Genomic DNA, 20,354 nt, shown 5'->3' on the forward strand with positions numbered 1-20,354 from the left:
CATCCCTGATAAATTATTGAAAATCATTGCTAACAGTTCTGAGATTACTTCAGCTAGTTCCGTAAATACCTTAGGATGAATTTTATCAGGCCCTGTCGACTTGAATACAGTACTTCTGACTTTATCTAGATATTCTTTAACCTGGTCTTTCCCTGTTTTGCCTTGTGTTCCTTTCCCCTTGTTGTTAATATTTAATTGTATAGAGTATCTAGTCACCATTAGTGAAGACTGAAGCAAAATAGGCATTCAACACCACAGCCTTCTTGATGTAATAAGTTATTAGCACTTTTTCCCAGCTAAGTAGAGGACCTACACTTTCCTTAGGGTATGTCTACACTACGAAATTTAGGTCGATTTTATAGAAGTTAATTTTTAGAAATTGATTTTATACAGTCATTTACATATGTCCACACTACGTGCATTAAGTCGGCCGAGTGCGTCCTAACTACCATGGCTAGCGTCGACTTTCCAAGTGGTGCACTGTGAGTAGATATCTCACAGTTCCCGCAGTCTCTGCCACTCATTGGAATTCTGGGTTGAGCTCCCAATGTCTGAAGGGGCAAAAACATTGTCACGGATGGTTTTGGGTACATGTCGTCAGTTGCCCTTCCCTCCATGAAAGCAACGGCAGACAATCGTTTCGCACCAGACACCAAGGCAATTAGAAGAGCACAGCAAGGCATGCTGCGCATCAGAGAAGCTTTGAAAACCAGTTTCATGACTGGCCAGGCTTCGGTGTGACAGTTGTTTGTGTTTCTCCTTGATGCAAACCCACCCCCTTTTTTATTTTAATTCCCTGTAAGCCAACCACCCTCCCTCCTTCGAAATAAAGTAACTATTGTTTTGAAACCATGCATTCTTTATTAATTACAAAAAAAAATGAGAGAACGGACAAGGTAGCCCGGGTGGGGTGGGGGAAGAGGGAAGGACAAGGCCACATTGCTTATTGTAGCCACACTACAAATCAAAACTGTTTGAATGATAGTCTTCTGTTGCTTGGGCCATCCTCTGGAGTGGACTGGCTGGGTGCCCGGAGCCTCCCTTCTGCCTCCCCCTGCCCCTCCCCTTGTGTTCTTGGGCATCTGGGTGAGGAGGCTATGGTACATGGGGAGGAGGGTAGGGGGTTATACAATGGATGCAGCGGGGTCTGTGCTCTTGTTGGCTTTCCTGCAGCTCCAACAGATACTTGATCATATCCGTTTGCTCCCCCATTAGCCTCAGCATCACATCCTGCCTCTGCTCTTCGTGCTCACTTAATTCTTTCCTGGCCCTGCCGCTGAATGCCTCCATGCATTAAGCTGTGCCCTATCAATGCGGGAGGACTGCATGAGCTCAGAAAACATGTCATCGCGAGTGTGTTTCTTTTCGCTTTCTAATCTGCAATAACCTCAGGAATGGAGATGATAGAGGGAGTGTAGAAACATTCTATGCTCTACAATTCTGGGGAGACTGCATGGTCACCTGTGCTGTCGAGTTCGCCATGTTGACCAAACAGGAGATGAAATTCAAAAGTTCCCAGGGCTTTTCCTGTGTACCTGGCTAGTGCATCGGAGTTCAAAGTGCTGTCCAGAGTGGTCACAATGGAGCACTCTGGGATAGCTCCCAGAGGCCAATACCATCAATTTGTGTCCACACTACCCCAAATTCGACCCAGCAAAGTTGATTTTAGCGCTACTCCCCTCACCGAGGAGGAGTACAGAAGTCGATTTTAAGAGCCCTTTAGGTCGACAGAATGGGGTTGGTTGTGTGGACACATTCATTTTTAAATTGACCAAACATGGCTAAATTCGAACTAACCCCATAGTGTAGGACCAGGCCTTAGTCTTTCTGCACTAAAAAGTTAGGATGACCCAGCTACATCGCTATGGGGTGTGAAAAATCCACACTCGTGAGATACATAGTTAATCTGACCTAACCCCAGTGTAGACAGTGCTAGTTTGATGGAAGAATTAGGTAGTATCCACACAGAAGTGCTTAAACAGTGTTGCTGTTACAGTGGCACAGTTGCAGCATTTCAAGTGTAGACAAGCCCTTTAGCCTTTCTGATTTTGTCCCTACTTGCTTCTGCTGTCCTTTTGCACTCCTCCCAGCAATTCATCTATGTTTCCACATTTTGTAGGATTCCTTTATGATTTTTCAGGTAATTAACGAGCTTCTGGTAGACCCATATTGGCCTCCTACTAGTCTTCTCATCTTTCCTTTGCATCAGAATAGCTTGCAGTTGTGCCATTTAATATTGTCTCCTTGAGAAACTGCCAGCTCTCCTGAATTCCTTTATCTCTTAAGTTTTCTGCCCATGGGACCTTACTTCCAGTTTTTGAGTTTGTTAAAATTTGCTTTTTGGAAGACCATTGTTTTGTTCACGCCTTTCTTTTGTTAGAGTCATGCAATCAGTCATTCCATGATCACTTTCATTCAGATTGCCTTCAGATTCGCAACCAATTCTTCCTTGTTAGAGTGCATCAAGGCTAAACTGGCAATCCCCTTGGTTACTTCCTCCACTTTCTGAAACAAATAGTTGTCCCCGGTACATTCCAAAAAGTTACTGCAAATGTGTTCTGCTGTATTACTTTTCCAAGGGATGGCTGGGTAGTGAAAGTCTCCCATAACTACCTGGTCTTTGTGTTCTGGAGATTTGCTACATGTTCTGTGTGTTTGTTTATTCTCCATTGTCTGGAAAATGATGGTAAAGGTGCCAGGAGAAGTGGTGATAATAGCTTTGTAGCCATGAGCTAGTTACCTGCAAGGCTCCACCCCTCCTGGCCATGCATGCTTGGCTTGCTGGCCAGCTTCTGCCCTCCAAGGATCAGAACGGAAAGCCCTGTGTGTGCCAGCACTAAGCAAACTGGGTTTGGCAAAGCTTTTGTGCTGGCTAATTTAACTGATCAGGAGTGAGCAAATGTAATGCACTTTTGCGAATAGTAGGGGGAATTTAATGGCAGGGGAACACACAGCAAGATGGGAGGAGCTGTTACATTTGGGGGTCACTGCGGGGCACTAGTGGATTGCAGATGGACAGGTGCAGCCATTTGGCAGGGACATTTTGGGATCAGCTGCTAAACCTGCCTAGGCTCCAGTGAACATGGCTGTGCCTGACTCTGTGGGCATAAGGTGGGGAATGTTGCCTTCTCAGATGAGGGGCACAAAGGTGAGTGTTGCTGTAATCTGAGGCCTTAGAGCTGCGTCCACAGCTCTGAGTCCATTTGTGTGGCTTTTTGCTGTGTTTGCCTCCCTCCCTCTCCTATTCCCCTGCAGGTGAGGTGGACCAAAACTGCTGGCAGTGCCTCGGACAAATTCCAGGAGACATCGGTGTTTAATGAGACACTTCGGATTGAGAAGATCCAGAGGCTGCAGGGAGGCCGCTATTACTGTAAAGCTGAGAATGGGGTTGGGGTCCCTGCCATCAAGTCCATTCGAGTAGATGTGCAGTGTAAGTCGTTTAGCGGCAGCCCAGAGCATCCCACAGCTCTATTGTGTGTCTATAACTAACTGTGTGGCCAACAGGACTCTACATGAACCTAGAACCATGCTCCCCCCCAAGGGACAAAGGGACCAAAGTGGTACCTCCGGAACCCACTTCCCCCTGGGATGTTAGACCCTTTGTGGGGCAGGATGACTTTATCTGTCTAAATCAACCTCTCTCAGCCCAGGGACCGTGATCCCCTCCAAGGGTCCCCAATGGTTATCTGGGCTGGTGAGGGTGTTTGGCTTCTGTTCCTTTTTGTTTTTCTCTGTTTCAACATTGACTTGCTCTCCACTCCAAGATGGATCCACCTTAGATAACTGGAACACTCCAGAAACCATTGCACTGATTCCTACTATGCCTCATCTGAAGCACTGTCAGAACAGTGGGATGCTCCTGGGGAGGCTGCATTGTGAATGGCTAAATAAGGGGTGAGCATAGGAGGAAAGCCAAGAATCCCTCAATTTAAGCCAAAAAGGAAGAGAGCTGATCTGAAATTCCTCTGGCCTTTTACTGCTCTACCTGGGTCTCTCTCACCTTGGAGATTCCACTTATTACGCCTTGTGGGGTGCAACATTTATACATGGGCTGTTGTGGCCAGCTGTGATGAAGGTTAGAATGGGGTTGTGTTGCTGTCGTGTGGATACCCCCTTGTGAGAGAGACCAAAGACCTGGAACCAAGCACGATTTTGAGGGAACTTTACTAGGCAGACACTTTCTGCTTTGCGGAGGATAAGCAGGCACAGTACAGCACAGACTCCCATCAAGCTGCTTCCTTGTGTGGTGGGAATTCTGCTCATTCCTTGGGGCCATCAACTGATGCAATTCCCTTCAAATCTTGGTGGCACCAAACCAAGGTCCTCACTGATCTCAGTTCTGAGGGTCTAATTAAACTTTAAGTAAAGGTTTACATTAGAGATTGGCTTGAGCACCCCCACAATTTTGGGAGAGTCAGGATCCAGAACTGTGTCTTGCAGCCTGGGCAGGTTCCTATTTTAAATCAGCTTTGACTGTTGCCTTCTGCTTTGGTTTGAGTTTCTCTCCTCCCTTACCTTGCCCCACTCCTTTACCCCACTGGGGCAGTGTTGGGTGAGTACCATCCTACTACTTAGGCAGGGGGCACATGTAACTCCTCCTGCAGCTAATGCTGCTGTGGGTGGGGTCACTGTTTCTCCGTGGATTCCAGCTGTCTTTGCTCTGAGAAGTTCCCAAACCACCTAAGAACTCTTGGCTTGTCCACCTTTCCACTTTCATGTCTACAGTTCAGGCATTTAATTGCTCCCCTACAAAGGGAACTTTGGTCTTCTCAGACCATGGCATAGCAGCTTGTCCAGGTCTCTGTGTCTTTAGGAACGGGATTGTGGAAAGACTCTTTATTTTAGCATTGTAAGTTGTGGGAGGTCCTTTTGCATTGGGGTGCAGTTTGGAAGTAGGGTGATGTAGAGTCCTGTGGTTCCTCATGCATCTCTGACCTTTAGAACTGTGGGGCCAATGGGGTGGCCAAAGGCTTTCTGATACTAACATCTACTCTGCACATGGACTTGGTAATGCATCTCTTCTGTTTGTGTGTTTTCTGGGAGAAGAGTCTGCTTTCTTTCAGTATTTGCTGTATATAAAAGGAAGCAGTTAGGAAAGATCAGGTAGTTGGTTGAGGGATCACAAGGGCCAGCCTTTAGCCGGCTGAGCCAGAATTTCAAACTATACCCTTCTTTTCCTTCCTCTAATACATAATTGGGAACAGTCCCCATAATCTCAGTGCTGCCCTTAGTTTTAGCGTCTTCAGTGGCCAGCCCTGGTGCTCTGGAACATTCAGTAGGATGTATTGCAGATTGCCTGGGAAGCTCCGTTAGGCACATGCAGATGGTTCCAAGGAGGGTACAATAGCCTGCAGTGAATGATCCCACTGCCTTGGGCCAGAATCAAAAGGCTGGCTGCTCCCTGTCCTGGTTTGGTGGGGCTGGGGAGTGTCAGTCTCTCTTAGGTCAAGATCAAGTGGATTATGGGAAGAGCAAAACACAAGCACACTCTGGGCCACATCCACCCTTAGTGTCGCTCTTCTGAAGTCAGGGAGTTGCACCAGGCATGGATTTGGCCTTGTCATGCTTAGTATGTGCCCGTGCTGGTTCTGAGGGCAATTTGCTTTCACAAGAAGAAAGCTCTAACCTGATCTGGAGACTGAAGCCCTATAGAGGCCGAGTCTCATGGAAGGAGGTGTAGGTTGCCATTTATGCACTCAGATCTTCCAGAGTTCCCTATCCTTTGATTTTCACTAAAGCAAGTCTTCCTCTAAGGAGAAAGCAAGGCAGTGTACAGCTGAGTATCAACGGCTGCCAACCAGCCTTCTGGGCAGAGGGATCTAGGAAGCTGCAGTTGCCAGCAGAAAGTTCCTAGGTCTCGCTGCACTAGGCAGGGATGCTGCTGCCTGGAGTGGTTCCATGCTGGGGAAAGGAAAGATGAATGGAAAGAGGAAGATGCTGTTGTTGAAGCATTCCATGCGGTTGGGTCAGTGCTAAATATATCCCTAGTGCAACTCCATTGACTTCAGCGGAGTTACTGTACGCCAGGGACATATGTGTTTCCTTGGTTCTTATTGTAGCATCTCTCAGGAGGGTTGAGCCAAGGGCTGGCAGCCATTAAAAGAGAGTTTGAAGGAGGAAATCTAGGAATATAAAGGAAGATAGCACTCTGCCCTACCATGGAGAGAGCACAAATGGATGGGGGCTGAGAGTTCTGGGGAGCTGGTGTGCTCTGTCCATGGGGGTTGGAGGAAAATCTCCTATCATAATAGTGACCCTCTTGCTTCCAGTTGACTAAGCATTGGCAGGCTGGAAGGATGTTAGCTGTAACTCAAGTCTTCTAATGTCTTGAGGGATAAAGGAAGGAAATGGAGAAGTGGGGTGGTGGTAGGCTCTGCCCAGGATCATGGATGAAGGGGAAGGATAGTATAAAATTCAGTTAGCGCTCCTGTTAACAACACGTGTAGAGAAGGGTCTCTTCTCTGTTTTTCTTCTCTCTCTTTCTGTCATTCAGCTAACAGTTCAGCTTATGTCTCTAAGTCATGGTGCTGTCTGGCTAACAAATCTTGGCTCCCATTATAAATGCTGTCTTCAGAACACACGCCTCATTAAAACATGTAAATATACTGGTCCATGCGCACATCTCTGTGGGGAAGACATGCTAGTCAGAGGGCGCATTAACAGCGATTAATCTTTTCCCTTTGTAGCTAGATTTCCAAACTTGCAAACATCTGAACCAATATTTTAAAATCCAGTGACATGTAAGAACATGGAGTGATGGGAAAGCATGCTTTCCCTTCATAGGCTCTGGGGCAGAGGGGGTCGCAGGAAGGCACAAATGAAGGCAGTGTGCATGAGTTTTACTGATAGTTACCTCAGATGTAGCATTCACAGTCAAGCTGGGGCCTGATTCTGAGCTTGGTGATGGGGGGATATCCAGAGTCGCTCCACTAAACTCAGTGGCCACCCTCCCCTCAAAATGTAGAGGTGTGTGTGAGAGGGGTTGAGGGCATGTCAGAGTCAGGAGTCCAGTTTGGCCCCATCTCTCCAAATTAGTACAACTTTAAACAGGGCCTGAATGTCAAATAATCTCAACAGTGATGCTGTCTCATGTTCCAGTCCAGGGGTTCTCCAGCTGTTGGAGTCTTGGAGCCCCTTTGTCTGAGGGAGACCTATCTCCCCTTTCTGCTCCCACACTAGCCGCTCACAGCACAGGGGCACAGTTTGAGAAGCCCTTTTCTAGCAGGAAGGTTGCAGTGGGCAAAGCCTGCCAGCATGGTGAGCTCTCCAAATGGGACTCTCTGCAGGACTCTTCTTCAGATCCTTTCACATTAAAGGTTAATACCAGGACTAACATGATTTTGGTGTAGGGGAAGTGAGAGAGGACTTGGGAGGGTGTTTTTTTCTAGGGAGTGGAGAGAGAAGGGGACAGTCTAATGGATAGTTTTGGGGTCAGGGAGGAAGATATTTACAGTGCTTTTTTAATAGGGGCGGAGGTGATGGTGGAGGGAAGAGAGGATCTGTGCACATGGTAATAGGAAGAAGGGTTTGGGGTGCACTTTTTTAATGGGAGAGAAGAGGCTGCATCCAGATGTTCCTGTGTTCTTACATCCCATGTTCCCATGGTTGACATTCCACCAGACTCTTTCCTGTCTGTGAGATGAATTTCCATCTCTGTCCATCTGTTGTTCCCATTTTCTCTTCAGCTTTAAGGTTTTTCATGTTTTTTTCCATTGTCTGACCATGTCCAAGAGAAGGGTATAGCCCCAACTTCCCAGAAGAAATCCCTTCCCATTCAAGGACAGAGGCCACAGAAGTGAAGGATGGGAGCAGAGGGCAAGAAGGGTGGGGGAGGAGAGTTCCTGGGGTTTGGAGCCCTTTACCTATCAGCTAGAACAGAGGATTGAGATCAGGGAGCAGAGGGGAAGTGATCTGGGAAGCTGGAATGATGACATTGTGGTCCTGTCAGATAGCCAATCAATTAATCTTACTGCCAGCTGGAGGCTGCAAATCAGAGCTTATTTCCTGCTCCTGGAATGTTGTGGAGTGGACTGGAGATGGTTTCTCCCATCAATTCCCTTAAGTTGCCATGTGTTGAGTCAGGTCTGCTTCTAGCTTAGTGTTTTCGTTGACTGACAGTGTGTGTGTGTGTGTGTGTGTGTGTGTGTGTGTGGAGGGATTCCCCTCTTCTCCTCCCTCCTGGAGCTTTGTCTGCTCACCAGGCTGCATGTACCGTGGCCTGAACCTTGCTAATGGCCCCCGCGGACCTTCCCCCCACTCCCTTCCAGATCTAGACGAGCCCATTCTCACCGTCCACCAAACCATCAGCGATGTACGTGGCAGCTTCTACCAGGAGAAGACGGTCTTCCTCCGGTGCACAGTCAACTCTAACCCTCCCGCTCGCTTCATCTGGAAACGGGGTGCTGAGACACTCTCCCACAGCCAAGATAATGGAGTGGATATCTATGAGCCACTCTACACACAGGTGAGAGAGACAACACCCACCCCCAAACCTCACCACTGGCTTGTGTTGGCAAATCACCCACCAGGGCCTGAAGATCATCATGGGTCCATCCCTACCATGCCGGGAGGGGAAATGTTGTCCTCCTCCTGGCACCCACCAGGTTACCCAATAATCCAGGATCCCTGCACAGTTTATTGTCTGTGGCTGATGCTTCTCACTCCCTGCTTGTTTTGTTGCATATACTAAGGAGAGGGTGGTAGGAGAAGTGTGGATTGCAAGAAGCACTCCCAATACAGAGGACAGTTATGGGTCAAGAGGACTCCTCTGCTTGCAGGCCTTCCCCTAAAGTGTTTGATGTAGACAAAGGGAGAAGAGTGGAGCACGAGGGAGGATCGTAGTTGGGAATTTCTTGTCCTACCATCAGAATGATGCCTGTGCCCAAGGGCCACTGCGACCTCTTTGGGGATGGAGCCAGGGATGGCTAGGCAGGAAACCTCAGGAATCCAGGCCAGGTTATTCTGTTTGGTTATGTTCCTTAAAGAAGGAAATGGAATCCAGTCCATAGGCCCCTGGTACTCTTCCCCTGTCTTCCCATCTCTCCAGCTGCACATCCCCTAGCATCCCATTGCTACACATATGCTGATGGCAATACACCTTCTCTGCTCATCAGGTTCACTCCTAGAGCCACGTGCGCTGTTCACAGCCAACAGATTTTTAGTCCTTTTTCCTTTTGGCAAACTGCCTCTGAGCAGGCCAAGGTTTTCATGTTTGTGTCAGTTACTCCTAACATTAAATGAAGAGTTTGTGGAAATTAATTTGAATGGTTGAGATGATTCAGTGAGCAAGCCATGTGATTGGTTCCCTAAGTCACATGACACTGTTTCTGTTCCTAATTGGATGCCATACGCTTCCTATTTATGAAGAAAGAATGAGGAGTACTTGTCGCATCTTAGAGACTAACAAATTTATTTGGGCATAAGCTTTCGTGGGCTAAACCCCACTTCATCAGATGCATGGAGTGAAAAATACAGTAGGGAGATATATATACAGAGAACATAAAAAGATGGGGGTTGCCATACCAGCTCTAACGAGACAAATCAATGTACATTGGCCAAAATGGACAGTCTCTATGCAAAAGAATAAATGGACACAAATCAGATTTCAAGAATTATAACATTCAAAAACTAATTGGAGAACACTTCAGCCTCCCTGGACACTCAATTACAGACTGAAAAGTCACAATTCTTCAACAAAAAAATTTCAAATCAGACTCCAATGAGAAACTGCAGAACTGGAATTAATTTGCAAACTGGACACCATTAAATTAATCTTGAATAAAGACTGGGAGTGGATGGGTCATTATACAGACTAAAAACTATTTCCCCATGCTAATTTTCCCCCCTACTGTTGCTCACACCTTCTTGTCAACTGTTTGAAATGGGCCAGCCTGATTATCACTACAAAAGTTTTTTTTTCTCCTGATAATAGCCCACCTTAGTTGATTTGTCTCGTTAGAGTTGGTATGGCAACCCTCATCTTTTCATGTTCTCTGTATGTGTATATGTACATCTTCCTATTGTATTTTCCACTCCATGCATCTGATGAAGTGGGTTTTTAGCCCAAGAAAGCTTATGCCCAAATAAATGTGTTAGTCTCTAAGGTGCCCCAAGTACTGCTCATTCTGTTTGTTGATACAGACTAACACGGCTACCACTCTGAAACCTATTTATGAAGAGTGTTTTGGTTTGGAAATATGCATGGGTGTTTATAATTGCTGGAACTGACGGTGCTAATAATGAAGAGCTTTTCCGAATGGAAGTACATGCATCCCAAATACACATGTACTCTTCCTCTCTGTCTGTCTCTCTCTCTTCCCCACCCCTCACCTTAATGTGCAGGTCAAAATCCTCATGCTTTCTTATACTTGTTTCCTCCCCCCCTCCACACATTGCCCCTCAAGTCCCAGTGTTTTTCTTCTCTGCAATTGTAGTGGTGGTGGAAGGGAATGCTCTTGGGTAGCCTGCATTCCAAAGCATTCTGGGAAATGGAGCCCTAAAGTCTGCTATGGATTTCAGTGCCCCTCATTGACAGCCTTGCTGACACTGCTGAAGTTGGTTAATGAAGCAGAACAATGCCATGAGGCAATGGGGAGGAGAGGGGGAAAGGGTAGTTCTTGAGAGGACAGCTTCATCCCTCACATCTCTCCACCAACCCAAACTCCCTGCAACTGGGCCCGGAGCAGATTCTGGCCAGTTTTTATTTTTTATTTGAGCCACGCCCAAGGCAACCTCTCGGTTATTGAGGCTTTGTTCATAGTTTATTGAAACAAGCCTTCCCTGCATGCCATGGAAATGGGCAGTTGGAAAAAAACCCGAAAGAGAGATGGGGACAGAAAGAGCACAGCACTGTGGGTCTGTGATAGGTCAGTGCTATTACTTTGATCTTGAGGGGATTTTCTGTATAGTCCAGTGCTGTATAATGTCCAGTAAGGAAATTCTAGGCATTAGAACATCACCTCCTCCTCTGGCTTTCCCTTTTCAGGGAGTTTGAGACTGACTCTCTGTAGAAACTGGATAATGGTGAAATCTTAGGCTGTGGAATAGTGCCCTCACAGCTCAAAGAAATTCTCTTCTATGTTCCATCTGTGGGTTCCTGTCAAGGGACATCCCTGCCAGCATGGGTCATTCCTACAAATGCCAGCTAGAGGGAAAATGGTGTAGGATTGCCCTGTTTATGCAGAGGTGCCCTGATTCTCCTCTTCTTTCTACTGGCTTAAGCCAGAAATTGAAGTTAGCAAAGTTACATGGATATAGAACTGGTGTGATAGCAGAATCAGTCTTGTCACTCAGATGCCTCATGTTTAACAAATCACAATTCAGTTATTCTTGTACTATTGTATTCTCAGCCAGTCAGGTCAGATACACTGGTGTCAGTATAAGGTTTTGATGGCTGACATTTTACAAATGGGCTACAGGCTTAACAGTTTGTGCTTTTGTAAACTGATTTACAATCTAGGTTTATATACGTTTACCCGACCCTATGTCTACTGATCAATAAACTGGATGCATATGAGCCATGTGTAAATCACTAGTTGACATGCACATTGTAAATGCCCTTGTTCATGCAGCATAGCAACGGATCTCCAGGGAAGTGTTTCTCACTTGGGTATTGGTCTCCTAGGAATTTATCTGCTAATTCAGTCAGGTCAGATACTACATGTTCAATGTATAATAATGTTTGTGAGCTCCATGTCCTGTCCCATGCAGTCATCTCAGGAGGATTTGTCAAGCTGATATCGTTTCACATTTACAGATTTTTTAAATAAAAATCTGTAAAAAGATGTTCACAAATAAAAGGACAAAGGCAAACTGTCATAAAGGCATATGAGTTAGGGGGTACAAACCATGGGGTGCATCTCAGAACTTCCCAGAAGTGTGTCTCATAAATGTGAATATACAGAACCCATATCATGTGAATTTAACAGAGTTATTCTGGTTCTGCTGTGTGCCAATGACTGACAGTGCCAGAATCTGATTTTAGTTACACTTCTATGAAAAATCCAGGGCAATTCCATTAAAGACAGTGTTGTTACTCTGGAAATATATCAGTGTAAATGAGATTAGAATCTTGAGCAAAGGGAAAAGAAAGGTTTGATCATTTCTTTTAATATTTCTCTTAATTACCCTTTTTTCTTCTACTGCAATTTTTTGCAGTTTAACTGTTGAGCATATATTTAGCCAAGTATTAAAAGACTAAAGGCTGGAATCTGATCTTGGTTACCCTGGGTTTTATGACATTGTGACTCCACTGACTAGAGCTACTGCTGGATATCCCAGTGTGAGATCAGAATCTAGCTCTAAGTAGTTAAGAGCCTTTCAATCCTGCAAGATGATCCTGACAGCAATTGACAAGAGATGATCTCTAAAGCTGCTCAGTAATGCTTCCAGGTTACATGGTAGTGCTGCTGATTCTGTTTGTTTATTTAATTTATTTAGAGAATGACTAGGGTTGGAATTATCACCACGCACATTTTATTGCTTCTTTTACAAAGGAACGAGGGGCTGATCCAGAGAGGTCCTGAGCGCTCACAACTCCCATTGATCAGCACTTCTCAGAATCAGATCAGAGATTTGTAGCTGAAAGCTGTTTGTTGTACATCTGTCATTCAGTTACTCTGCTTCCCTTCTTTCCAAACTCCCAGGGTGAAACCAAAGTTCTAAAGCTGAAAAACCTGAGGCCACAGGATTATGCCAGTTACACGTGTCAGGTATCCGTCCGGAATGTCTGCAGCATCCTTGACAAGACAATCACTTTCCAGCTCACTAACACAACAGGTAAGAGAGCAGCAACAGAAATGCCTTTGGGCCCTGAGCACCTCTTGCTTGCTGAACAGCTGTCCTCCTTCCAAGGTCTGGTGAAGTGGGATCCAATCCAATACCTATTAAAGTTAGTGGCAAGACTTCCACTGACTTCAGTAGGCATGGGATCAAGTCCACAATACAAAAGTTAGCATGAATCCAACAAAGAGTTGGAGCAGGAAGTGTCCAGCAGCCCTTGGCATTCTTGTGAGCTCTCAGCTGCCGTGGCTGGTGGGATGTCATGAGAACAGACTCTGTTTAGGTGTTGAGGGAACTACGTAGATTTTTACCTAGCCAACTTTTTACAAAAATAAAAGCAACTTTCCTGATTTGCTTTTTGTACAGTTGATATCTGGTAAAATGCTGCACAAACTTTCCCACAAATACTCCGTACAATATTTGGATGATTTTGCTCCACCCTGATTCACACCCCTCGTGTGGCTGCTTTTTGAAAGCATTCAAGCCATCAAGTTCTACTTGCACAGATGTCTGTGGAAAGCAGATATCAAAACAAATTTCACAACCACATGCACAAATGTTCATGACAGGAATGCTTGAGTGATCACCCAGTCAAGGAACAGAAAAAATATAACGTGATCATTCAGAGAAGTCCTGACTAATTAACAACTGAATATCGTATATCAAATCCTTGCAGATAGTTGTTCACAACTAATAAATTAAAAAAGCCCCAAAAAGCAAAAAATTGTCAAATATTTTAAATAATGAATAAATATGAGAAAATTGCTTTTTTTGCTTTGGGATATTCTGTGATCAAAGAAGAGGCTGAACTCATTTCTGTAATGTGATGTAATGTCATGTAATGTACTTGTTTGAATTATTCACCTAGCTTTAATATAATACAAAGTAGTTTACATCCCTTGTGTCCTCTCTGTACAACGAAGGCAGAACTCTTGATGGTGCCAACTGTTGATGAGAAATAGTTAATACTGTAGAAAATTATGTATATTGATCTAACTGAGCCTAGGGGCTGAGACAATGAACATGTTTTTATGTATAAATAATTAAATACCTTAAGAAAAGAAAAACCTAGGTTAAATATTAGGGAGAAATGCTCCTAACAGTGAGATCTTTGCAACTGTCTCAAAAGGTAGAAGCAGCATCACTTGAGTCCTTTCAAACTAGAGTGGACAGAACAGTAGAGCATTCATTACAAGGCACAATCCTGCCCTAGTCAAGGGGAATGGGGGCTCAAACAGCTTTTCTAGCTCTGACTTCTGAGACAATATGTTTGTAGATTTATAGAAACTAATTCCCCTTCAGAACTACGCTCCCCAGATAAATGCAAAGCAAGCATCCTTTTCATTTCAGCCCTTTTATTGAGTGAACAAGGAAGCAGGGTTTTCAAGCTGATCAGATCTGGTACCAGTACATGTGCAGTACATGGCTAAATTGACTCAACTTCTTAGCCACTTGCACCAGATCAACATTTGGCCCATACAGCAGATGTGTGTAGCTCTTTTGCTATATATAGATATATATTCATATTTATACACGCACAAATATAAAGTCTTTCTCTATATATGTGTGAATAATTTTTTAGATTCTCTCTGATCTTGCATAAATCTCTTCCTCCCCTCTTCTGCTCATGCATTAGTAACTTCCTTGTAGCATTGGCTGTGTCCAGAATTCTGAACAGCCTTTCTCATGATGTCTTTGCTTCTGCACCTAGAGAAAAACTCAGGGAGCATAGAGGTGCGTGGAAATCAATCTTTAAGTATTTATAGACCCAAATAGTATGGACCTTTGAGGGGAAGTGATGGGTCAGGTCAGAGAATCTTCTTTCCCCAGCTTGTTTGCTGCTTCTCTGCCATTTGGCTATAAAAGTGGCTCATATGATTCGTTAGGGGCCCCTTGCTACCTACTGACTGTGGTGCTGATCTGTGCTTTTCCCTGCCAGGGAGTCCAGAGTTTGGGCCTGATGGGTTCCCCCACCCCGGCTTGGCTCTTCGATTATCTTGGGTAGCAGCTGAGTGTTGTGGCTGCAGCACAAATGTCTGCAGCACCAGTTTCGATTCCTGTTCTCTATGTGCATCCTCCCCCTGCAGGAGTTTTCTGCCACCGCCGCCGCCTCCTCCTTCCTGATGATGCTTTTTGGTTCTAGAGCTCTGAGGCTGACCCAGTGGGTCTGGTTGCAGAACCCAGTCCTGTCTCAGCGCCGGTTTGTTGCAGCCTGTGTGTTGGGATCCAGCTGTGGTTGGGGAATGGCTGACATTTTCTCTCTTGATTTCTGCAAAGTTAAGCAGCCCAGCTGGTTAATTCTCCTGCAGTTTTACTGCAGCAAATTGGACTTCAAAGGGAATTGAAAGCGACTCTTTGTTTTTAATGGTCCCCTCGCTCCACAGCAGACTCTGCCAGCAGGTTTTCTGAGCCGAGAACAAAAGGAATCGCCACGGGTTACAAATAAATGAGATTCATCTCCTGCATAACAATGGCTGCATCTTGTTACCCTCCATCCGCTGACTAGAAGAGGATGTGATCCAATCTCAGCTCCCAGAGTAGGAGCTGGGTTCATGCCGTCTACCTGGAGAAGCATTGCCTTGAGATGTGCAGGTGAACATTTCACAGGTTCCTCCTCTCCTGGTTACACACACCAACTACCTGCCCTGAGGAAGCAGCTGCCCAGTGAGGTCATGTTTTCTGAATTATCCTGCACAGAACATGTCCTCACTCAACAGGATTCTAGCAGTTAGGGCTGGGCAAACAAGTTCAGGTAAACTAAAAGAATAGCCCAAAATCTTTACCAGAACCTGAAGGAGATCTGACTCATGCTTCACTGCTGTCTTCCTACCCTCCTCCCACCAACCCCCACCCCAAGGAAATCAATCTCTGACACCTTCCAGGTCTGCCCCAGAGGAAGAGACTCCCTACCAAGACCATGAGTGCAGTTTCTACCAGCTTGGCCAAGGAGAAGCAACTCCCAGACAAGACCAGCTCAGTGTCAGGGGAGTTGACTACTATTCAGTATCAGCTGGATGAGACCGAAGGTCTCTTGGCTCAGGGCAGCTGCCTTAGGGATGGTCTTGTACCCTGTGTCATGTCTGCACAGATTGTGGGGGTTTGTCCATCCAGAATGAGCCAGGCCACCCTATTAGGGGCCTCTTTGGATTTGTGAAGCCCCCTCAGAGCCTAAAATCACCACTGGCAAATACACAAATTATTTTTGCTTCCTATCATACACTAGATTTGATGTTTATTTTCCAAAACTCCAGGTTGAGGGACCCTCAAGGGACCTGACCTTCGGCTGTGGCCAAGAGAAATCAAAGGAGTTAAATCGTGTGCTTCAAACTGATCCTTATGATTGGCAGCAAAGATGGCAACCCCCTCCCTGCCCGCCCCCAAAAAATATACAGCACTTGCACAGTTGGCCGGGTGCTCCCTGTGTATTTGACAAGGGGGACATTGGCCACTGCTAGAGACAGGACACCAGGCTGCAGTGCTCGGAGCTTTCTGGCTGTAGTTATGCTGCTAAGTTATGCTGCCTTCATGAAGGAGAGAGCAGCCGTCCTAGCCTTGTTTGTATGAACCGTAATTCAGAGATCCAGCACAGCTCATTAACGCAGAGTCCGGGGAGAGGAGAGGCAGAAATAATGATGCTGTTAAATCAGGCTTCATGAATATGTAACAACGTCTTATTTTGCATTATTATAGCCGTTACTTAAAACGCCCTCTCAGCCTTTGTGCTGTCGCCGGTTGCTTTCTGAGCTCTGTCTGGAGCCAGTGATGGAGCTGACAAGGGCCGTTAAAGGGCCTTTCGTGAGATGAAGTGGAGAAGGCAGAGGAAAGCTTTTGAGATCAGTTCCTGGGGAGGGCAGGAATGAAAGAAACCAAACACAAGGATGTGAGCATCCAGAAGATGAGAAGCTGCATGTGCACTTTAAATCTGCCCAACCTGTGCCATAAAGGGAAAGTCATCTGGGCTGTACCCCAAGTGTGTAGAACCATGTATTTGACACGTGCACAGACCCAGGAGGAAGCTAGTGTTTAGCACCAGCTGGTGGTTGGGATACAGGACCATGAATGATCTAGACCAGCAGTTGCCAAACTTAGATGGCTTATGTACAGCCATCTTTAGTGATGTTTGAAGTATCACGAGCAAATTTCTTCTTTTAGTGCCCACTTCTTTTAGGCCTTAATAGGCTTAAAGCATTTCTGGATTCATAGTAAAATAGATTCCTACTGATGTCTGAAGTGTTAGATTATAGCATTTTTTAAACATCCCAGGTTTTTAGATAGTGAATCAAAAAGAATCATCAATTATTATGTCTTCCTTGTAATTGAGTAACACAAAACATTTGTCAAGTGACTTGATATATTTTGGTATACTGCTAAACTAAGCCGGTGGCTTGACGGTTTAATTTGTCTCATTTAAATTCAGAGTTTCTGCTAATTCTTACTTGGATTATTGCTGAACATAACAAAAAGGTGTCGTCTTCTATTGACAATAGGTCCCTGATCCTCGCTTGGACACCAGACAGCTTCAGCTCCGATTCACTCTTGTTCCAATGCTTCAGGTTCCCAGCGCCCCTCCAGTTCCCGCTGAACCAGGGAACTGTGCCAGTCTCACTGCAGCCTTTGGCCTCTCTGAAGAACCTTTCACACAGATTTACTCCTGCTCTGGTCCCTGGACCCAACTCTGGCCCTCTATGTGAGGAACTACACAGCCTTCCTTCGTGGGGCCATGCCATGATTCAAGCAGGCTTTTCCAGCCCACCAGTATCCAGATTCCATCCTTACTCCACAGAGCCTCCCTTGGTCCTTGGACTCGCACACTTCTTCCCCTTGCTTTCAGGCCTCCCGACAGCCCTCCTTCTTAGGGCTGGGTTCTGATTCAGGCAGGCTTTCCACCAATCTCCCTTCTGGCTCTCTGGTGAACCTCTTTCTTAATTCAGTACTCCCCTGCAATTCTTCTATCCAGGCTCTCTGCCTGCTACTACTTCGGGACTCACCTAACTTTTAAGGAGGTAGCTGCTTCCTTAACACCCACCCCTATTCTGCTCCTCCCTTGAATACCTGCTTCCTTAAAGGGGCCATATCCTGAAACAGGGCTTGGCTGGTCCTGGGCCCCACTCCCCTTTAAAGGGGACAAGACCAGCCTTTTACAGCGTACCACTTTCAACAAGCTCCTGTACCACCAGTGGCACATGTACCACACTTTGGGAACTCATGATCTGGACAAGTTCTGTTCTTCCATCCCCTGGGGCTGAGCCAGCAGGGCCATAGCAGTCAGAAGGAAGGTAGAGTGCTTACCTCAAGGGAAGTTCTGTCCGTACCAGGAGTCTGTTCTGCAAAATGGAGTGGAGTCTCATGATGTGAGTTGTTTGGGATATGTACTTAATACAGATGAGCTCCAAAGCTCCTTCTCAGGCTGGTAACTGTGGGGGGGTGAACTGGTCTGATGAGAGCTGAAGCAAAACCCAAACCACCATGGGGATTGGGAAGTCTCCCTCTCTTTCTTTAGCCATTCCTCACCCCCTATGTGGCTGGGGCAGCCCTGCAGCCCTCTTTGCTGCCTTCTCGCTAGCTGTAGGCTTTAGCTGGGCATCTTGACTTGGAGGAGGCCTTTTGCCGTTCTCTGCCACTGGCGGGACCCATTGCTCCCTCCTGGATTCTTCTGTTTTTAAACTGCGCTGCACTCCGCACTGCCCTGAACTGGTCCCCAGCAGGGCAAAGTGGCTTCTGAAATCTCTCAGCTGTTTAAAGTTGCACTGAGTGACCCAGAGTGTGGGAGGAAAGAAGAACCCTCTTTCCATGCACTTCTGCTCTTCCATGTTTGGCTGGTTCTCTTGGTATTCCTACCAGAATGAATGCATGGAGTGCCAGAAATCTCATGATCTGAGAGCCTGTTCTCATGAGATTTCTGGCTCTGTTATGCAGAGATGAAAGATTGAGAGAGTTCAGAGCAGCACCTGAACTTGGGTGTCTCTAAGTTTGTGTGTTAAATTAAGGATATCCTTGTGATGGTATCGGAGGTGCCAATTCTTTGGTTGAGCCCTGCTGCACTACTGGTGGAGGTGCATTGCTGGAGAGGAGCAGATAATATGTCCTGGTGTCCAAGCGATTTAAGCAGGTTTGGCATCTAGCATGCTAGCTAAGCCTGACCTAACTTCAGTGTTTTGACTAGTCTACATGCAGAGTAACACCTTTAGCTAGATTTTGAAAAAGGGTGAGGTTAGGCTTAGCTGGCATGTGTTAACTAACCCAACCCTTCATCTAGTTAAGACACAGCCTCTGTTAGAACGGGCATGGATGTGTACGCCATTCCGGGTGTGTGTGTCCCTTTAACTTCTGAGGCTTGGAGGGGTTATGCCAGTATCTCTGGTTTGAACTGAAGGGTGACTACTGTATTTGGTAACTTGTTACATGTGAAAGGGACATCTGCTTTTGGGACAGTGTGGGAATAATTGTCTGTATTCTCCACTTAAGTGTGTAGAGATTGATCCAAAGTCTACTGATGTCTATAGACATCTTTCTTTTGGCTTCAGTGGGCTTTGGATTGGGCCCTGAGTCATTGAGCCCAACCCATGGTGAGCTGGTAGCAAGTTAATATGACCTATTTCAATGAATCTTTTATTTTCATATCTTTCCCCACCACCTATCCTTCCACTCAGTCTCCTGTGTGCTGTTTCTGTAGGAGGCATAGAGATATTTGCAGTGACTTACACAACATTTTCAGCAGGGGGTATGCAGAGGCTTAGAGAGAAGCCACAATGCAAGTAACTGAGCTTTCGTTCCATCTCGGTGTCTGCAGGCCCCTTTTAAAGACAGAGGGAACTGATACAGAAAGTGCAATATAAATTAACCTGTGTGCAGGGGATTTTGATGTTGTTGCTGTGAAAATAAACCCAGCATTGGTTCCACATTTCTCTGTCATCTTGGCTGGTAATGTCCATCTGCAGCCAGTTACTTGAACTAGGAGCAAAAATCAGCAAGCCTTAGGGCCAGATTCCCCACTGCTTCTGTGTTGGCAGTTGTACTTATGCAAAAGGGTGTAAAATACTACAGTTCTGATTTGGAGTGGAGAATTGGGCCCTACATCTATAACAGAGCCAGAGCACCTCGTTAACATACTGTTACAATGTTCAGTGTAGATGGAACCTAATCTTGCTCCTAAAGCTTGGACTGTTCAGGGTTTACGCTGCAATCACAAAGTGTCATTGCAGCTCTTGCAGACATACCCAAGCAAGTTGTTAATCACCCTAGCTCAGTCCTGGAGCAGGGAAGCTGCAGCAGTGCGTGCATCAGTCCACCTGGAACCCTGGGTAATTATTCATGAAGCTAGCCCATGCTGAAGCATGCACTGCTGCAGCTTCACTGCTCTGGGACCAGGAGCTAGCTAGATTCAAGCTAGCTCGGGTATGTCTACACCAGCTGCAGTCTAGATGTGTCCTCAGTTTTGGGTCTCCGTGAGGTCCTGTCTACACTATGCCTTTTAACCCTGTTGTGGCCAGGTCCCCTGCCTTGGTTAGAGATGCAGTGTTGATGGGGCCCTAGATTCACACACATCATGTTTTTAATGAACTCATGGCCAGCCC

At 46.0% G+C, this 20,354-nt stretch overlaps 1 protein-coding gene across 2 annotated transcripts in view; it reads left to right on the plus strand.

Annotated features, from left to right (window-relative positions):
• Positions 1–20,354, plus strand: part of MDGA1 (MAM domain containing glycosylphosphatidylinositol anchor 1) — a 198,261-nt gene that overhangs the window by 69,354 nt on the left and 108,553 nt on the right. For both annotated transcript variants that reach the window (XM_050948668.1, XM_050948669.1), the window contains exons 3-5: positions 3,256–3,430; positions 8,268–8,464; positions 12,645–12,777. In XM_050948668.1, the coding sequence (XP_050804625.1) occupies positions 3,256–3,430; positions 8,268–8,464; positions 12,645–12,777 (505 nt within the window). The remainder of the gene's footprint in view (positions 1–3,255; positions 3,431–8,267; positions 8,465–12,644; positions 12,778–20,354) is intronic.

This window comes from Gopherus flavomarginatus, chromosome 4 (assembly GCF_025201925.1).
Source record: "Gopherus flavomarginatus isolate rGopFla2 chromosome 4, rGopFla2.mat.asm, whole genome shotgun sequence".
Classification (NCBI taxonomy): Eukaryota; Metazoa; Chordata; order Testudines; family Testudinidae; genus Gopherus; species Gopherus flavomarginatus.